The sequence below is a fragment of the Micropterus salmoides genome, unplaced genomic scaffold, assembly GCF_014851395.1.
Source record: "Micropterus salmoides isolate LMB-PRFRI ecotype aquatic unplaced genomic scaffold, ASM1485139v1 Ms_hic_scaffold_5, whole genome shotgun sequence".
Lineage (NCBI taxonomy): Eukaryota > Metazoa > Chordata > Actinopteri > Centrarchiformes > Centrarchidae > Micropterus > Micropterus salmoides.
Genome location: NW_024044237.1, coordinates 9,495,480 through 9,517,475, shown reverse-complemented (window position 1 = coordinate 9,517,475; position 21,996 = coordinate 9,495,480). Strand labels below are relative to the sequence as shown.

General features: G+C 40.0%; 1 protein-coding gene across 2 annotated transcripts in view; it reads right to left on the bottom strand.

The window, feature by feature from the left end:
* The window catches only part of aff2 (AF4/FMR2 family, member 2), a 152,303-nt gene that overhangs the window by 83,648 nt on the left and 46,659 nt on the right, over window positions 1–21,996 (bottom strand). For both annotated transcript variants that reach the window (XM_038698676.1, XM_038698677.1), the window contains exons 3-4: window positions 18,026–18,665; window positions 16,505–16,938 (exon numbers count right to left, since the gene is read on the bottom strand). In XM_038698676.1, the coding sequence (XP_038554604.1) occupies window positions 16,505–16,938; window positions 18,026–18,665 (1,074 nt within the window). The remainder of the gene's footprint in view (window positions 1–16,504; window positions 16,939–18,025; window positions 18,666–21,996) is intronic.

The following is a 21,996-nucleotide window of genomic DNA, read 5'->3' as shown; positions in this document are numbered from 1 at the left end:
CCAAATGAACCATGGTATACATATTGATTTTAAAATGTTGTCAAACCTCCAATAATTATTATTTTTTATATTAACATCATCACTACATGTGAAAGGGGTCACAAACCCACAGAGAGTAATCACCCAACCCTGCAGTTCTTTAGAGGCTAAAACGGCACCTTTTTTAGCTCTTTGTTATGGTTTTATAGCACATTTACATACAGTTTAGTCTTGTCTCTCACATAAAATGTATTTTAAGCAGCAGCAGGCAGCTGTTTTCAGTCAGCTTCAACAAGCCCACTCCACACAACCTGCGCATTACCAAATGGCAAAAAGACAAGAGTTAGGATAGTTGAACATCTAGCTAGCAGACTTATTTGTCAGGCGTTAGGGTTAGGAGTTAGACTAAAACAGAGCTAAAAGGAGTGTGAATATTGAACTTACATTTGTCACATGGCAGAAACATTACTTTAATGTAATTCCAGTGTTGCTCTGCTGGATGTGAAAATAAGCAACTGTTTGCTAATATGTTAGCAATAACACGGTGCTATCTCGGGGTGTGTGTCTGAAAAAACAGCAAAGCCTGTTCTCTAGAGTATTTGATATTCACACACACACACACACACACACACACACACACACACACACAGTATTAATAGTGTACCTCTCCCCATCACTTTCTTTCTCTGGCACACATCCACACACACTGAAAAGAGAGTTTTTATAGAATTTTAATAAATCCATGAGAAAGCATCCTCTAAACTCATTTATCAAACATTTAACAGTGACTTAGCCATTAAAGGGGGTGAGAGAGGGATAGAGGAGAATAGATTGAAGAAGAGGAGCTATGATCAATGCCAGTGGACCATATAATTGCACCAGGAGCGGTTTAGCTGAAAACATTAGCCTTGTTTTCTGATGGATCACATCCTGGAGCCAGCCAGCCAAGCTAAACGCTTCAATCTGTATAAGTACGACCACTAAAATGAACTAAAAGTTTTCTAAACAATTGATAGGCTGATAAAATGCTTTGTTTCCATTTTTAAGAAAGAATAACTGATAGTTACCTTAGTACTTATAGTACTTCAAGTCCCCACTCAAAATTATGATTTTTCTTCTTATTCCTACAGTTGAATATTTGAGCTTCACTGTGTAGAACGATGTACGTGCAGAGTTGGACACTCTGTCTGGCTGTTTTCACGTTCATCTGCTGAAAGTGGAAAGTTTCTCTGTGCTCACTGAAAATCTGATTTTAATCATTTGTCACATAATGCTTGGAAGACAATCCTTGACGTTACAACCTGGAAATTTGAACATACGCTAAGAACGGACCTCACAGTGAATCAAGAGACATTATTCCTATCAGACACATTATTGTTCAAAGCAGATATATATATGTTTTAACACATGTCTGGAGGGGATATTTAAAACCTTTTCTTTGTTCTTTACATTATAAGCAGACATTGAAACCAATGCTGCAACTGTAATGTTCAAGCCTTTTCATGTTCAACATATCTTTTTCTTCTCCATCGATTTGCAGGCAGAATAATGTGGGTTTTTTTCACTCACCGTCTGTACAGGAACACACACAGTCATGTTCATGAAAAGAACTACAGCACATAATTTCCTCAGCAACAACAATAACTGGCACCACTGACCTTCCGCTGAATATTTTTTCACCTAGTGCAGTACCAAGCGTGCCAAGACGTGAGTTTTCAGCTCACTTTCACCCCATTACAGAATCTTTTCTAGCTGCTCTTCTCTGAAAAATACTGCAGATATGTGACAAGTGAAACCATCCACTTCAAGAACCATTTGTCCCTGCTGTTATGTGGACATGTCACAATAATGTCACAACACTGGTCTGTGTGTGTTCCAAACGTCCCATCCTCAATGTATTGTGCTTCATTATTACACATGCATATTCTATAAATAAATATTTCTGTGATTCATAACAGCTTAACTGTCTCTGATTGAGCTAAAGGCCCGACACTCCTACACAGGTGTTTTCAATTATTCTGGCTGGTTATACCTCTGCTCAGGTTGGCAAAGCATGGCTAAAGATAATGTAAGTATTACATCCCTATAAGTGAGGTGCAACAAAACATCAGGACAGTAAGAATGATGTCATTTAAGCACACTTGCCAGGGCTCCACAGTGCAAGTATTTTACTTGAAAAAAATAAGATATGTTTAATTAGTACTCAGCACCATGTAGACCATTTTACTTGATTTAACGATAGTAATGTTTAATAGTAACATTATATAATTAATACATACAATTATACTATCATTAAACTATTAAATTAACAATATGTAAGCAACAATCTAAAAATACCTGAGTGGGTGGAGCCTAAGAACCACAGTTTTACAAATCTTTACAAACCTGGACAACAAAAAGAACTTTGGTCATTAAATAAATAATATAACATAGTAATGGAAATGACTTATTTGTGATCACTTCATATCTACTTAGCTAATGAATTAGCTTACTTTGTTATGCTAAAAAACAAACAAACAATATAAAATATTGTGCTTTGAATAATATTTTGTCCGATAAGTTTTTTACACCAAAAGTTAGATTATCCAGTCTAAATATCTTCCCTACATCTACTCCTTCTCCCGCGTCAAAAACTCCAGAATCTATGAATATAAACAGATTTTTCATTTCAATATTTAATAGATGGACACAAGATGTCTTATACCTTACCAAAAAACTTTTCCCAGTGAATGTGCACGGAGGTTTCCACATCATACTTGTGTAAGTTGCATACTGGACCATGATTGGCTTCCAAACTAGTTGTTACGTTACAAAATCATCTTGTATGTATCAAGCGGGAGCCTTTGGGTCTGATAGTGAAGCCAATGTGAAAGTGCCTTAAACCTGTATTCTTTCTAATGGCCAATAGGGTTCATTGTCTCGATTGTGATCACTAGTATGGTCCTGTTAAGAGTAAAATAGACAATAAAACAGGACATGCTTTAGGGCATGACTAACTTGTGATTGACAAATCACTACCACAGTGTTTTCGTCTAAGAACTTTGCCCCTTTCACAGTGGTTTTCAGTTCGTGAAAGTTAATTATAATATTTTGTTTGCCTAAAAACGTCTCGTTCAGTGGTCAGTTGTACTAAAAGACACTCGAGGTGTCAGCTGCTCAAACTACCAGTGCCTGTGAGTCAATGAAACTTGGTTTCTTTCATATCCACGATAGCCACTAACAGTCTTTGGACTCACCACTGGGGGTTTATGAGACAAGGTATTCTTTAAAAGCTACAAAAACAAAAACACCAAACAATATCAGATCTATACGTCCTCATCTAGACATGAGTGAACAACACAAAATATAATCGCGTAAGGTGATGTTCCAAGACCGGATTTTCAGTTATTTGAGTTATTACATTATGTAATAATGCATAATGTCAATTAGGATTTTGAATGACCCTTTCTTACTCTTGGAACACTGTATTATCTCATACTGTAAAACAGCCAATGCAACCTATGGGCATAATAATATATAATAATATTTGAAAATGTAATTAAATGATACTGAGATCAACAATACTGCTTGAATCACTTGTGCAGCAGCAGCAGCACTGTGGAGTTACTGCTGTGGATGACAACTATATTATACGACAAGGGGAGGGAGATTCACTACTATGATTAATTGCGAACAGAACACCTCCTACATACACCCACACACACTCTATCTCTTTCTCTCCCTGCACTTATACACACACATTCAGTGGCAAAGAAAACCCCTTTTATAAATATACACAATAGACACATAAACACAGCTATATTAATGGGAAGAAAAGGGCTTGATATAGTCACACACACACACACCTCTGTTTTAATTAGAAAATAAACGATTAACAGGTGTGTGTGTGTGTGTGTGTGTGTGTGTGTGTGTGTGTGTGTGTGTACAGAGGCAATATTCAAGCTGAGTATATTTGATTTGTTCTGTTGGTAGGATGTATTTTGAGTGTGCGTGTGTTTGTGTGTTTGCCGTGTGTGTGGTCTATCTGTGTGTGGTTCTCAGCATGACGTCTGTGTACCAACTAAATAAGCGCTTCTTGGGGAGGGGGGTGACGGGTGGAAGGCAGAGGGGTCCTCAGCAGTACAATAGGGCATCAAATGTGTCTGTGTTTGAGTGTGTGTGTCTGTTCTTCTATACATTTGTATAAACATAATTCCCAGAGGACTGTCTACATAATCAATGACATTATTTCAACCAAATTATTATTTCTTACATTTTATGTAAATTACTACACACGTCTAAAAAAAAATGATGAAACACAGTTTGGGTATTGGCCTCTCAGCATGGTAGATCCCTTCAGCATGCAAAATAGACCACTAAATACCTTTTCAAAGTCAAAAAAGCAGTCTTTAATGATGCATCAGTTGGGCTCCACTAGCATTTTGCTATCAATTAAAACGTTTGCCACCAGTATTGCTGGAGGTTTTGTCTCTTCTCATATAGTGCATTCCTCTTGAAACCTCTTATTTTCAACAGAATACAAAGACAAAGCAGCTTGTTTTAATCAGGACGTATCAAGTGTTTTATTTAGAGGATAATCCAGCAGCAGAACACAACTTGTTGGCTCACAGTCTTTCTAAAAATCTACTCCTCGTTAGCATGTGGCTAACAAGTAACCCGTTAATGCCTGGCTAATTAACAAGCCACTTGGTCAATTTGCAAAACTGAAAGTAACACGTAGAAATGCTTATAGAAGATCAATACAGTTTGTTATAAACTTTATTTAGACAGGTAGTCTCAATGAGATCGCTTATGCAAGAGAGACTTGAGTGCAGTAGGGGAAATAGAACAGACACACAACCAACACAGCCAGTCACACCCAAGACCTCACAAACCACATCAGAAACAGTCACACGCATCTAAATAGCAGCCCTCATGCTAACAAAGTAGACCATTTAGCTTTACTTTTAAAAAGTTAGAATATGAAAACTTATGACACTTCTTTATGAAAGGAGGATTCTGGGGAGAAGGACTGCACTAACATTATGGCTGGCAAGTCTGTTCTGATGACCAACTTGAAGAATATTTTATAGTTTGTGTGAGTGTCTTGGTCCCACACTGATATCTTTACTCCCCTCCTGTCTCTCTGCACTGTCTGTTAGAAATACCAGAAAATGTGTTAAAGAACAAGCTACATCTGCGCAGGTTACCCAGCAGAGACGTCTCAGCGCCATCGCAGGTGCCAGTGTTGGCCCTCAGCCCGGACGCTGACAACCACGGAGCTATGAAATGAGGTGAGACCTCCTGTATGTGACTTCACAGGTAAGCTGTGTGTGTTTGCACCGCAGCCAAAAGCACTGCCGCAGTATTTCACACCACGGTGGTGCAGACATTGTCATTCAAAGCTGCGGCTCTTTCCTTCCCCAGTGGGGAAGTAGCTCCCAAAAGTTAGATATTTGTATCTGTGCTTTACTTTGTGAACGTTCCTCTTTCACCTGAGTGCTTATTTAAGTCCTTCCTTTGTCTGTTTCTTCTGTTTACTCCAAATAAACACATTGTTCCCTGTGTGCTAAAAAAATGTGTCATTACTACACCAGATAAAATGAACACTTCTCTCTTTTAACCTCCCTCCTAGACGCAGAGTCTGCTATCTCATCAGTCTGGCCCTGCTCTTCTATTTTTCCTCTTTCCTTCACTTTATCTCCCCCACTTTCCTTTCTTCCCCCCCTCTTATTCATCCCCCCTTCTTCATTTCCTTCCTCTCTATGCAGTTTAAGTCTAAATCAGGGGATTTGGGGGTGTTAAGAGCTAAGGTGTAAAACACCGGCTGGTTCTCTGTAAGCTCCTAAGAGGAGAAAATAATCCAACACAAAGTCTTTTTCTCAACAGCAGCTCTCCTCCCCCTCCTCACCCTATTAGCCTCCTCTCCTCAATGGAAAATAAGGGTCAGAGACGAAACTGTTATAATAAATAAACAGATGATTTGGTGCCTGGAGTCTAATAATTTATCACATAGACCAAATAACACAGTCTTGTTGTCATCAGTCACGGTTGTTTGACCGGGTTTGTACATGTCTGTTTGTTCCTGTATTAATGTCCATTTAAATCATCAGTGATGCAGCCGGCTGCACACACGACTAACAATGACGAAGCATTTGCTCTGATTGCACCCTGCCTTTTGTTCAATCAACCAATCACACGCTTCATGTTTATTGATGCCCGAGCATTTCCATGAATCTCAGGCTTTGCGCTGAAAATAAGGTTCATCTCTCGCTGCCAGACTCCCTTAATATCAAGAAACAATATACAAAACTGAAAAATGCAACAACAACAAAAAAACCCTGGCAGAGAAAGACTGAGGGAGCCATTTAATCGTCTATCTTCCATGTAATCTCCCAATGCATTCTCCCATGCAGTCTCCCTCTAGAAGTTAATAAAAAACAGAAAAAGAACAGAAAATGTTGTTTCCTCTCACTTTCCTCCCCGGTCATATCTCTCCTCCCTCTCTCTTCCCTTCTCTCTGCCTCTCTCGCCCATCTCTCTCATCTTCCTCCTCTCACTTCCATCCTTCTCCCTCTCTCTCTTTTTTATATTCATAGGATTTTAAAATGTCTGTAATGGCCCTGGTAGATCAAAACACTCCTTCTCCCACTGCGTGTGTGTGTGTGTGTGTGTGTGTGTGTGAGAGTGTGTGAGTGTGTGATTTGCATATCGTGGCTATGCTCTGATTGGCAAACTGGCAACGCACAGCCCAGCGGGGCATTTTTTATTAAAAGGCCCTACCACACACACACACACACACACACACACACACAAACACGTACACAAAGTTAGGAGCAGCAACTGGCCTGTATCAGAACCTAATGAATAACACTAAAGAGCTAGCAGTTGGGGTTCTCCGTGTATTGTTCTGTAATGCCAAGAGCAATAAAGATTTTTATTACCATATCTTTATAGCACCAGACATAAGCTGCTATGGAATACTCGGATATTTTATTAGCTGACCATTCTTTATTATATAAAATTAAGTTGCATATTAATTAATTCATTTTTAAATTATATTATTTATTATACCAGTCAACATGTGTAAGTATTAACCAGGATATGATGTTTTATTACCTTAAAATCCTGGGGAATTAATATTACAGCAGCATGTGATTACTAATCACCTATCAGCAATGTTCTCATGACATCATAAATAAATTAGAATATGAGAATAATTTGGAATCTTGAGGAATTATGCTAAACCGCGCCCCTCTTTTTAAACTACATAAAGAATTTCAGTCTAAGTTCTGTAATGTTATGGGAAGTAGCCTACAGCCTCATGAGAGTATGATACATGGACTTACTACTGCAACAATATATTAGCTATTTTTTTTAGAGGGGAGGGGGCAATCCACTTTATTTGGCACCGTGTGGGCATAAAAAGAATAAATGTACTTCCAGAAGCGGAAGCTCCAGCTAGATCAGCAGAGATAATACAGTGGGATATAATGGGCCAGAAAGAAATACCAGAAATGTGGATTTATGTTTTCTCAAAGCCTAACTGTGTATCCAGACACATATGAAACAATGTTCTCTGCTAGATATATAAACACACTTGCCTATAGTGTTAGAAGTGGAGTGACGCACTGTGTGTATTATGGTTGTTCTCTGTGTACTGTTGTCCAGCTGTTGAAGTGGCCTTAAAGTGGACAAAGTTACAGAAGATGCTGTCCCTGTTCTTTTACTTTACCAGCCTCCCAGAAGAAGTTTCCATGCACTTCCATGTAACCACCATTACAATATGAGGTGGGAGCACAACAACATAACTTTGTGGCCCTGTCTTGCAGAGGGGCCCTGTCTACAAAAACTAGTTTTAAGAGCTAAGTTATTTTAGTTTATATGGTGTTCACATGGTGCATAATTCTAACTGGGGAAATGGTTGTGCTGTACTTTGATGATCATCTTATAAAATATGATCACTGTTATTGATGAAAATATCTAACAGTATATACAATATTAAAATAAGCTCAACTTGCTGCAACAATGAAATGTGTACATTTAGACAATAATAATAATAATAATAATTCAATAATCTAGTTGACATATTCTTGTATATTATATTCTCCATAACATGTGATTTTACATTTTGCTGCTAATACTGCTGTACTTCAACTTAAGTGGAATTTCGATGCAGGACTTATAAATGAATAGATTTTTTTACACTGTGGAATTGCTACTTTTACATAAAAGGATTTGAATACTTCTTCCACCACTGCTCATAATTCTTTTATTAAAATGTCACAGGCTCAGGCCTTAAACTATGAATTAAAGTCTTGACTGTGTGAACCCATGACATAAGGTACATGCTACTGCTGGCACACTAAGCCCCCAAATCACTCCAGCAGACCGTGTGGATGCTGCAGTTAAAGTGCAGGGATTGACTGCTGTGACCCCTGGTCAACGATCACCGGGAACCGCTGCGTGTCGAGTGCTCGGCCCTGCCCTGGCTGCAACTGCAGACCTCAGACTACAGCGTTACGTGGCTGGAAATTTCTAAAATCACAGCAGTTTCATCGGACCGGCCTCTTGAAAAATGTCCACTTCAGATGGTGTGAAAGGGGGATTTACTAAGGAGTGAGATGACATCCCTCTGGGGGGGGCGATAATACACACTATCAGCCTCTTATAATGACAGCAGAGATCAATGCTGATCATTGCAGCTAATCCACTCAGGAGAGCTATAATGTTAATCCTCAGGGTAAACAGTTCATCTGAAATCATATTCTGTCTGTTATAAACAGCATCACTAAATAACTAACTGCTCTGTGGCAACCACAATCATAAAACCACTATCCTGTGTGTGTGTGTGTGTGTGTGTGTGTGTGCACTCTGTGAAAAAAGCAATCTGTGTGAAATGTAAAGAGAAATAACAATGTACTTTTAGCACATAACATCACCATTTTGTTAACACCTCACCGTTCATGTGAAGTCATTATCACAGAGCACAGCCGTGTCCAGATCATCTCGTAACAAACCTGAAGATAATCTTAGCTGTTCAAATATTGAACTTTAAAACCCAGAGAGACTTGCCCAGGCTGCTGACCTCTCTCCTCTGTGATATCTCTTATCACAGGGCAGCTATTGCTGTGATGACACCCCAGCAGCACCTTGCTGATGGGAAACCTCCCCTCGCTATTTGGCTTAAGTATATTTCTCCCCAAGCACCCTCTTCTCTGTCTTACTGCAGCCACTCAAGTGGAGTTTGATTCATTGGACTGTATTCTTTGTTTCTAGAAGATGATTTTATGATCATTTTATTAGCAGCATAAAAGCTGAATCATTTCATCTCCCTCTCTCTGCAGAGGTAATTAGTCTTCTTTATGAAAATCAAATAAATTAAAGTGTTAAAAAGCTTTCATCGAGTCACAGAGGAGCTTAGAATTTACGCGACTGATAGAGTATCACCACTCCAACTTTCTAGAAGATACGATGTGCCTATAAATATATAGGTAGTGTCATGAGTGTGTATATTCGTGTATGTCTCGGTTGTGAGTTGACAGGATGCCTGGGGGAAAGAGAGGCCTGATGGGTATTATGCAAATGAAGCCAGCTGTTTGCTGCATTGGCAGACTCCTCGTAACTCACTTCTAGTTCTGCTGGAAGTGAGAAAATATTTTATCCCTGTTTCCCTCATCGCCACCTTCTCTCCTTCCTCTTCTTTATTTCCTCAGAGAAGGTATTTCTATACACTGCATCTTTATATACACCCTTCTCTCCACATTTTACCGCCATTACCCCGTGTCTGCCTGACTATCCATCTGCACTGTTACAGTAATGAATGTACAAACAGGGAAAGCTTCCTTAAGCATTTGTTGACTTCTGGAGTGCGGAGTAAATTATTCTGGAGGCTCTGAATCCATAGCTCACTAAAAAAACAAACAAACAGTTTTCCATGAATAGGTCTCATGTTAATTCAGATATTTTACTACTGCAGCCACTAGTCAGTAGAAACTGTCTGTCCTCATTATTTCATCTTCTATCTTTGGTGTTTTCTTTCCAATATTTCCCTTCATTTCCCAGTTTTGACTCTGCACTCACTTCAAATCAAAGAGGCCTCACTGGGACAGTAAAATGCATTTACATTCAATACTACATTCCTTTTTTTCTCTCCTTTCTCTCGCTCACTGATGGGTGTTTCCCCTAGTAAGTTACAAGGTTAAGCATCTAAATAGATTCATTTTTTAATTCTATTTGTATCTATACATGTTTTTTCATTTTCTTTACTACTTTATTTTTTGGAGACACTGACATAATAACACTTTATAAAGTTTCTATGGCTAACGTGGTATGAAAGAGCTGCCTGAGCAATATTAGCATAAGTTAAGGTTGTGTTTCTGTCCACCTGATGAACGTCCATCTAGTATTCACTGTTCTTTTAGCTTGGTAGTGCTCTCCACTAACTCCTAAGGGAACTATCTGCCTGTTTAGCTGCTAAATGCTCCACTATATTCGCCAGCTAGTTGCTAACATCTGTGTTTGTCTGCTGTTTCTTGCTTGGCGAACTGTAAAAAAACAAAACAATGAGCTGAAAGATGCTAAAAGGTTTTGTAGAGCGTCAGGTGATAATTCTCTGTGTCCATCCATCACTACAAACAAACTCTTTCACATTACTCACAGTCATTTAATGCATTGCTAATTTGAAAATATTGATTACTGCAGCTTTAAAATGACCCTTCACTCTAGAAAGCTGGCAAAGTGCTGTTTGGATGGGTGAGAAGGTAAATGTCCGCAAGCTCATCACTGTAGCTAGAAATAACTCTTTCTAAGCATGGCAGAAGGATCTTAATGCAATGACTCAGTAGAGCTGATGCTGATTTGCACTGGCCTATCTAATTCAAAGATGTAGCAAATTAATATGCAAATGAGCAAATTACATCATCTGGCACCTTCCAGCAACACTTGCAACGCTGCTTTCCCTCCAGCGTCAGCGACACAGATGTCAACATTATGTGTTTAACCCACCGGGACTGAAGTTAGTGGCTAAAATATTCCAGGCGGCTTCAGGTGACATTCGCACCCTTTCTCACTTTACTCAATGTGATATTTTGTGCCTAAAAACTGAACGAGAGGCAGCAGAGCAAAAATACAGAAGCCACATTTTAGAAAATGCTTTTTGACTAAACATGATTGGTTCTCGTGCTGTGACAATTTAAACTGGGTTTGCATCCCAACCTATTCCTCTTGAGGTTTCAAACTGCCTTGTAAAAGCTGTCCCTAGGTAACCCCTTTCAGCATATATTGTGCTTTCTGCTGAAACATAAAGAACTTTGACAGACCTCATGTTGGAGGGCAAGAAGCCAAATGTAGTAGAGAGAAAGTCCATCTAAATTCAGTTTAACCAGCTTCTTAAGCTGACACCCGTTTTTATAAACGGATTCCCACATTCACTTTTATCAAGCTGGTGTGTTATATAAAGGCAGGATCTTTTCATGCAAAGAGGCATAAATGAATGCTTTCTCTGAGAGCAGAATTGATTTGGTTGGTGTTAGCCTCATGGTGATTACTGACTGGAGGTCTTAGTCTACCCTGCTTCTTATTTACCGCTACATTAGTGGTGAGGCGCCGTGTGCACCTCTGCACGCGCCTGACGGAAACACCACAGCAGGCCTTCAAATCAGTGTGAAATTACATCAGCTCTATACTTTGAACTACATGTAAATGAAACTTGTCACAGTGCCGGTGGAAATGTCACCTGTCACCTCGATGTTTACCATCTTGCGGCCTCGCTGGCAGGGCCTAACAAATATACTTGTGTATCCACTTGACTTGGATGTTGTTTACCTGAATGAGAATGCAGCAGAGACTGTAAGCAATCGATGTCACTAAAAACATAGTGACAGCTTGACTTCAGGTGAAGAGTAAAGTGTTCTTCTGCTTCTTCTGCTTCTTCTATTAGAATAGAATTTCTGTACAAGCCTTTTGAATATATGTGACTTTGTGATACAGTAAGTTTCTTTAAAGGATCTTTAAAAAAGGTATTTTTGCATGTGATATGAATTATTTGTTTATTTATTTTGGTGGCTAGAGGTGACAATCCCACAGATAATTATAACCTGACTCTCAGCTCACACTTTTGGTTCAGTCTCATTGCTCTCATTAACCTTCTTTCCAGTCACAGCAGCAGCTGTTTTCAGTGCTCTGAAGTCCCACTGTACGCTTCCATAACAGCACCAAACAGCAGGCAGACAAAGTTAGCAACTACCTGGTGACCAAAGCAGAGACCAAAACAGGGCTAACAGGAGAGTGAACATTGGACCCACATTTGCCAGATGGCCAGACACACAACTCCAAATGAATTCTAATGTTGCTCTGTGTATGCTACATGTGTAAATATGCAATTGTTTGCTAACACATTTGCTTTGTAAGGTAATATATATACAGCATGTTCGGCTGTCCTCAAGTGGCCAAGCAATTACTAAATGCTGTGTCAAAGGCCCCGACAACAGACAACCTATTTTCTACCTATCATCTTCTAACTATGAGTGAGAGGGGCACCCTCATGAACGCATGAACACACCAATTTCTCTTGGAGTTCACTGTTCAGCTGTTTTGGCTATTTCACATTTGAGATATCAGATGAGCAGACTACATAATGGGCACTATTGTTACTATATGACAACATAAAATAGGATTCAGAGGATGTTCTGGTTGAGCATCAGCATCTGTTTGCACTGTTTTGTCACGATTATAGGAGCTACACTGGTGTGATGATGTATGAGTGTTCTTTAACGGTTTACTTTTATTCATTAGAGAGGCTGCTGTCAGTTATTTTAAAGGTTTCCATGGGCGCAGTAATGTCACAAGAAATACCGTGGGACATTTATGTGAAACTAAAAACTGTAGTTATAAACTTGACAGGACTGAGGAAACAAAACTGAACTTTTAGCTTCTGAAATAATTTAGATGCTCTGATGGAGCTCAGGATTGATCAGGAGGGCGGCTGCTTTACTCCAAACAGTTTATGAACACTGTATGAACCTGGACTGTTTGTGAGACCTTTTGGAAGTGGAGAAGAACACAGAGCATTAATTAACATTAGATTCTGACTGATCCTGTCAGCATGTCGGGAGATTTAAATATGACGTTATGCTGCTGTGCCTCGTGCGTAAATGCACCCAGCGTCTCTCTTAATGGGGAGACGCTTCACTCTATTTCACACACCCGGAAATTCACAAAATGTATCGTCCAAAACTCTGCTAACAGTGCTGCTCTCAGTTATTGCACGCACAAGGTTTTCATGTGCTTCATGTGTTTCCCCAAGTGTGGACACTGACCATGTTTAAGTTGATCGTGTTATCAGTGGTTTTTATTCTAATTATTTTATTGATAGGCTATTGCCAATAGGCTACATATAATTACAGAGGTCCGGACCTCTGTGACCTCATAGCTGGTTACAACCATGCTTGTAACCACTCTGTGTTGAAGGAAAGTGTGTAAGTGTTTGCCCACACACAGTCTATTCCATTTATTCCTCATTGAAAAATCCACAATTAAAAATATGCAAATGTATTTTAGTTTCACCACTGGACACAAGATGTCTCCTACGTCACTAAAAAAGTCCATTCTAGGTGTTTGTGCACTGGAGGCTTCAAGTTCCCACATCACACTAGAGGACGTTTCTTACTGGACCCAAACTAGTTGTGATGTCATAAATCCTTCCAGAAAACAGGAGATTAAGTGCTTAGTGCGTGTGCTAACTTGTATTGATTTTGTCTTCAGACCACATTTTAGCTTTGATGCATTTCACACAGCAGATATCACACATACGTTCGATACACATTACACATTACAGCATACACATTATTACACATTCATTTAGCTGAGGCTTTTATCCAATAAAGCTATATGTGTCAGAGGTCCACGCCTCTGGAGCAACAAGGGGTTGGTGTCTCGAACCTGGGTCTTATCCACTGTTCCATCACCACCCACAACAGCATTAATAGCTAGACATCATAATATTTCAAACTTGATCATTCCAAGGAAAATGTTGCTGTGCCTCACTTTGAGCTGCTGACAACAACTAAATGTGTGTGTGTGTGTGTGTATGTGTGTGTCCAGTGGTAAATTTAAGCCTGTAACAATTAGGAAAAGATCAATAGTATTACAGTATATCTCTCTCTCGCTCTCTCTCTCTCTCTCTCTCACACACACACACACACATACATACACACACACCCCCACGCTTGGGAATAAAGGGCTCTAATCAATAGTTCTATGGTGCTAACAGAAAGCTTCCACTGCAGTTTAAAGGCTTATTGCGCACATGGATACACACACACACACACACACACACACACACCCTTGACACACACTCACACCCACAAAATCACTGTACACTCAACAACACAACTGTGAGCCAAATATTGAGTATTTCAACACACCCAAGGCACCTGAACTAATTTGAAAACCATTAAATGCAAAATCAATCGTGCTGATTCACTCCACAGGAATTCCTTTCATTGATTTTGCATTCACGTGACACATTACAACCACCCCTGTTATTATTGTCACCTGTTACTGTGCTGCTAAACTTTCAGTTCACACGTTCACCAATCAAAGGGTAAAATGCTCGTCTTCTTCTTCATCTTATTTGCTGGCATAAAATGAGCAACAGCGTCCTCTAAGTCTTTCATTTGGTGTCTGATTTGCTGCTATTTGCTGTTTAAGCTGCAGAACACATCCTATAACTAATCTAACCAGAACAAATACAGTGATGATAAGGTGCTGTAATCAGTCAGTCACTGTCTTCCTCTATCCCTTCACACTTTCTCTGCCCTCCCTCCCACAATCTCACATCATCAGTCTCCCCTTTTTTCTCCTCATATCCCTCTCTTCCTCCCCCTCAGTCAGCATTGAGTTTACATTTTCCTTCCTACAAGCTCTCGCCGGAATAAATATGAGAGGAGTGAAAACTAAACGGTAAGCAGGCGATAACGGAGCATCCACGGACGTGTGGGTGAAACAAAGTGAAAGAAACCACTCACGGCCATGAATGTACTTACTCTCTTTCTCACCCTCCATAAGAAAGTGTTGAAAGTAAAGTACATTTTAATTCCGTCCCTGTTTCCCCTGTCTCCCTTGCTTTCTCCTTCTCGGTGCCATATGCTCAAAGCTCCATCTCGGGCTCATTTGGAGCGCTCCATACACACACACACACACACACAAACCAGCTCTATCAAAGCACAGGAACAGCTGGCTTGCTCGATATGGATGACTACTCGCCTGTCAACCAGTTTCACACACACACACACACACACACACACACACACACACATATCAAGGCTGGTGTTTCTTGCTGTTTTGAAAATTAAGTGCGTGAAAGATAGACAGAGGGGGAGAGAGTGAGAGAGAGAGGAGAGAGAGAGAGAGGAGAGAGAGAGAGAACAGGATGGAGGAGTTTGGTATTGTCAGGTACATTTGACATTACAATTAGCTAAATGTGTGGATATTCACCAAGCTATCATTCGACAACACAATACACAGCGCTAGGCAATGGCTAAGACAGAATTGCTGTTGTTGCAAACATGCACTCACAACATCAGAAGCACAGACAGCATGCTCAACGTTAACCCAACCAAATGCTCATCAATACAAGTTAGTAGGGCTGACCCCGAATAGTCGAAGATTCGATGCTTCGATGGGCGGAGCCTGATTTGACTGTCAATCACACAGTGGAGGCTTCGCAGCAAAACAAGGATCATGCCATTTTGGTGATATGGGGGTGCTCAACGTCTGATTTTACATAGAACTAACAGTTTTCTCCCAATAAGTTAATTTACAGCCTATTACAATATACATTTCAACGTTTAATTCTGTAAATAAACATGTAAAAAGAATCAATAAATGTTTTTAAAGTGTGTAAACATATCCAAAATTGTAACCCTAACCCTGGTTCATCAGTGCGCATGAGTAGGCGTAGCATGTATGCGTGTAGTGGCAGAAGAGGAACACTTGCTGAAGAGATGGAGCCCCAGCTTCACCGGTGTCGTGCCGAGTTGCCAGTGTAAACTGAATTAATAGAGACTGCAGCTCTGCAGATTATTGTGTATTATTGTGTTTATTTCTGCAGTATGAGATAACCATACACTTTAAAATTTAGCTTCTTCTTTTTCCCCTTTTTTCCCCTTACTTGTAAATCAACAGTGGATTGAGAAATAGAAAAGTGCTGCTGCACTGCTCTCTATGGGTTAAAACTGTTAACAGTGTTGTACTTCTGACCACACCCCAATCAGTGATGTCACAGCAGACGCTTCAATCATCTGTCAAGAGAAAATCTATTGTTACATCGCTGATTGTGGTGTAGCCAAAAGTGCAACATACTGAAAGTCTCTACGCATGAAGACTCACTTATCACATTGTGACATTATCAAACATTACCTGTGACCCACTTGTAAATAATATGTGGTCTGTTACTGTTGGGATAATTTTAACTACTTATCAGTAAGTGTTCAGTACACCATTCATCGCTAAACAGTTTGTTATGGATAAGTCTGTCTCTTACCTCCCCTGCGTGGCTGAGACTCAGTTTTGGCAGTTTATTCTTCACATTCCCCGAGTTTCCTCCGTAGGCCTGACTGCTGTTAAATGTCTCTGTGGCCACTAGAGGGGGTTTAAGCTGGGGAGAGTCACTAGGCGCCTGGTCCTGGCCATCCATTGGTCGAACATACGCTGTGGGCTTCTGCTGCACTGCGATCGGCTTCCCTGATAGGCTACCAGGTGGGAAGGTGGGGGTAGTCAGTCCAGATGTGGGAGTGGTCAGACCAGGAGTAGGCGTTGTCAGAACTGATGTGGAAGCCAGCGGGGAGGAGGACATAGAGAGTTGAGAACCTGTCTCATTTTCAAACGGGGAGGATTTAAAATGTCCGCCATTTTCTGTGTTAGTGGAAGACTTAAAATGGCCACCGTCCATGGTGGAAGATCGGAAATTGCCACCATCTGTAGGAGAGAAGGAAAAAGGAGGAAAAAAAAGTTAAAAATCACCAAAGCAACACCTGTTATTGTAGAATACTGCTCGGCTCTGTGCTGTCAAAATCTAATGAAGGCTGAATGCCAAAATTCCCTCTCCCAGAAGGATGGAGCCAATCACAATCAAAGCAAATTATGTGTTGCTGGGTGATTTAGAAATCAACTAAAAGATGCGGTTTTCATCGAATGCAGATGTTAATTTTCATAAATCCTACCCAAACGGTGACAGAGTCTGTTTTTCACTGAAATTATTCCTAAGCACTCATAGCTCCTGCAAATACAAGGATGTTCCATGAATATCAAAATAAAAGAATGCCCATTTTTGTTGTGTGAATGGCAAGTTTAATCAAGAATGAATCTACACACACTAGCAATGGCAGATATTCCTGGAGGCACTTCAAACTATTCTTTATGAATGGTGGAGGGGACTTATTAAGTATTGTTGCTGTATTGTAATAATGGCTGTGTCTGAATTACTAGTACTTCATGTAGTATAAAAAGCTACAAAGTCCGCGTAGGGAGGAGGTTGTGGTGCACGATTGGGTCAAACAGGATTTTAAACCCAGCAGACCTGGGTTTGACACAAACAGCAGTCTCCCAGTGGAAGTGTTTCTGAAAGGCTCTCTAGCAGAAAGCCCTGAAGGCAAGCTTATCCCACATGCACAACGCGCACAATGAAGAAACCATACGTATAAATCTAATCTAGGGTTACCATCTATTTACGACCCTAAGTAATGGGTGTTTTTCAAGTTCTTCATATTTGACATTGCATCAATGCAGCAATAGCTTAGCATAAAGATTGGAAGGTGGAAACAGCTAGGCCGGCTCTACTGAATGATTAAAAAAATCTCAAGCAACACCTTGAGATATAACATGTTAATTATTCACATTTAGAGGTGCTTGTGGACATATTTTTTAACAACTGACAAGAGCCAAACTAGCTGTTTGTCCCTGCTTCCGGGATTTATTCTATGCTAAGCTAAGCTAACTGGCTGCTGCCTGTAGCTTTAAATTTAGCGAACAGGCCATTCCTCTGAAGCCTTTCTGTCGGACTCACCTGGGAGAGGAAGAGTTTTGGAGGGGTGCCTTCTCCGAGAAGAAGAGGAAGAGGATGAGGATGAGGAAGAGGAGGAAGAAGGGCTTGAGTCTCCTTTTAGACCGAGTTCATCTTTAAGTGAGCTAAACAGCTCTTCATGCCTTTGTTCCTCTAATAAAGACATTTTCCCTCTTCCACTGGGAGCAGCTGTAACCTGCCCCTGCCCGTTCTGTCCTAACCCCAGAGTGAGGCCTGTTCCTTGGGTACTTTGTCCATGGCCTGCCCTTGACCAATCCATGGAGCTTCGGGACTTTTTAGAATTCTGATGTGGGATCGTTGTGGCGCTTGATGACGATGTGGTCGAAGCAGGAGGTTGCATTGAAGTTAAAGATGAGGAAGATGCATTTCCCACCCTCTTGTCCCCACCTCCCTCAGCTCCTCCTCCTCCACCTGTTCCTCCTCTCAGGGCTTCGTTGAAAAGCTGGGACTCCATGGCGGGTCTCTCTGTCGTTGAAGTGGTCGGGGTCTGCAGGTTGTTGCTGCCTTTGGGGATTCCCACCAAGTGGCTCTGGTTGGAGTGGCTGGTTAATAGGTCTTTCATTTCTTCGTAGGAGCCCAGTGTGTTCTGGACACGACTGGCCAATGCGTCACCTTTATTAGTCTGGAAGGAGAAGAGGAAGAAAAAAAAGATCGGGGGGAGGGGAGGGAGGAGAGAGAAGAGTATTAATTAAGTCTTCAATTTTTCCATTTCACTAGGCTTGATGAAAAGCCCTCTTTACTCATCCAGAGAGGAACAGCGAGAGATGGATAGGGTGACCACTGACCAGACATCAGGACGAGATGATTAATTAAACACATGCCACACTTAAGAGGGTCCAGTCCAGGCTGGAGCAGTAAAATTAATGGAGCAGGAATCATTATTAGCCTGACCCCAGATTCTCAAGCAATCATCGCTTGGAGGACAGTGCGGGCCTTACTGATATATGACGGTATAGCACCTTCATCTGCTACGTGGTAATGCTCAGATGTTCCTCAGAATAGCTCAAAAGTACCTTCTGTGTCAGTCAGTGATTGCTTCTTTAATGATGAAACTACATGATTTGATCATTTGGCATTTTTTAAAAGGACAATCAGCAGTGGGTTCGGTGGTTCTATATTTGGAACCAGATTCTTGCACAGAGATATGAAAGAGGGGGAAAAAGTGTTTTTTATCCAATTCCTTGACCTTTCTTTTCTACCTGAGCAACAAATTGTGAAGACACCATTAATCATGGGCCACGTCTGAATTATGCAAGATCTACAGGCTATAATTTAATCGTGGCATTTCATCATGAATTACAGACAAATGACGAACACTGGAAACACTGAATAAGATCAATGTGAGAAGTGGCAACTTTTGTGGTTTGATCAATAGATTTTAGCCATAAAGTCAAGGCATTTGACACCCTGAACTCTGTCCTGGGGTAACATAAGGTGATCAGTCAAATAAAGCTACAATAGGCTAATATCTAATTTTCAAGACAGGGTGAAATTGCCTGTATTCTGAGAGGTTAATGAATTCATGAATAATGAATTTATGTTCATAGGAAGTAGGAGCTAAACTAAACTTAGCTAATATTTCTGGTAAGAGCATCAAGTTACATGTAACAATAATAAATAATCCCTTCACTGACTGTAGCGGAACTTAACAGCAATCATGCAGATGTGTGTGAAGCTGTCAGAGTCAATTTTCAAACTACCTTTATTTTCACATGATTTGTAGATTCAAAGAAATGAACACAAAATGTGTCAGCTAAAGAACATGATCCATATGCCCTTTATTCTTGACATCTTTAGAAAGCATGTATCTTGGTTATGTGTCTGTGTGTGTTTTGTTTTCCCTATGCAAACAGCTTTGGTCGAATAACCGAATAATACTGTTGGAGGGGGGACGAAGAGGGCTTATTGCTGAGGAGGGAATTCTGAGTGTGTGTGTTTATCTATGTGTGCTTACAAGCTTACAAATTAGTATAACACTACCCTTGCATTTACTCTAATGGAGGGCAATGCAAGCATCATTTCATGGTAATTGTTATATTGCAATGTTGACATGCAGATGTTTAGCAGGTATAATGTTTACCACTTTCACCATCATATTATAATGAGTTAGCATGCCTGTACCACATTTTATGCAAGTCTGGTTAGTGGATGTTCAGAGGTTGGTAGTAACAAGTTACATTTACTACGTTACACGTACTCAAGTAACTGTTTTGAGTAAACTGTACTGTGAGCAGTTTTAATGCATTACATGCGTTACATGTTGATAACATCGTGCTACTTATTATTTATTTAGTATTTTCTTTTTATCTGTTAAGAGGTATTTAGCCAGCTGGTCCCAAGTCTGCTATTGCTTTGTTATCCTACCGCAGTCTATATGCATCTACATGACTCTGTTCAGAGCAGAATGGCTGAAGCTACAGCATGGTAGTATGGCTTTCAAATATATATTTGCAGATGAAAATTTTGTGCACAGTGCAGCGGGCTCTGGTTGTGATGTCAGAGAACCGTACTGACACTGAAGTGACAGAGAGCAGAGTCTGTTGTGCTAATGCTAATATGTTTTATAATAAATAGCTACACACAGTATATCATGCTTCAAAACTACTACTCCTGCTTTCTGTCATAATTTAAATATTCAAGCTAACAGTGTACGAGCAGTATGCATTTAACTAGTCATGCTCATTGGTTTCAGCTGGATATAAAGCTGAAAAATTATATCCACATCAAATAAAAGACTTGTGGAAGAACACCCAGTATTTTTTATTAACTTACTCGCTACTCAAGTAATTATTTTCAATAAATTGTACAGTAACTCTTTCACTCAAATTGTTTTTTTGATGACCACTTTCACTTCTACATGAGTACTTTTTTTTTATTAGTTGTGCTTGTTTTAGTAACAGTATCAGTGCTTTTACTTGAGTGCACCTCTGTATATGTTGAAATATTTTACCGGGCAATCGGAAACAAATGTCTGTGGTAAATTTCAGGGCAATCAATCCAGTAGTTGTTGTTACAGTATTTTAGTCTGAACCAAAGTGGTTGCCTGACAAATATTTTCATTAAATGGATGCCACAGCACTAGCATGGCTAAAAGTTACTGACACAATTAATGAATTATAAAAATAGATGCCAATCAATATTCTGTCTGAAAACTAATTGATTAACTTGTTTCAGCTCTGGAGTAAAGCCCCTTTTGTATTTCATGGAATTACTTGGGGACTGGGTGATTTTAGTGATACAGCCCCCTCTATGTAATAAATTTTATATTTAGTGCATTTGTGCAAGATAATGGTAGGTTGTGTTTCACTCAAATGTATGGGTCCAAATCCCAAGGATTATCTGGTGGCTGAGACATAACTCCTACTTTACCTCTCAGCGCTGATTTTATTAACCAACAAAATCAATAGCCAGATGAGTCTCTGATATTTGCACCTAACGTGCTTTTGAAGCTCTAACTAATCATTTCCACTGCAACTTGCACAATTTTCTGCCTGGAAGAGCAGGAAAACACAACCTCAAATTACTGAGATGCCAATCTAGATGGGATCAGACCACTATGTATGACAAACTTTGGTAGGTAATTTGTGGTTGAATTTTTACTTTATAGTTTGACGACATGGCAGATTTGCACAGGATTAAAAACAAAGACTGAAAGAATATCTCTGCAATTATTAAAAAATCATAAGTGAACTCTGGGTGATAGTACTGAATTTTATGACAGATCCTTGTGATGCCGTGGTCCACAAAAACCTTCACTCACACCTATGTGACTGGAAGCAACATTCATCTCTTCTACCATGTCTTTCTTCCGTTCACTGTATCCTTCATTTTTACACTCTAATAAAGCAGGAAAACTACGGAACGGCAAAGATTCAAGCCTTATTTACAAAAGATTCATACGAGAAAGGAGAGAATTGCTTTCAAATAATCTTAACAGATGTAATTTCTGTGTG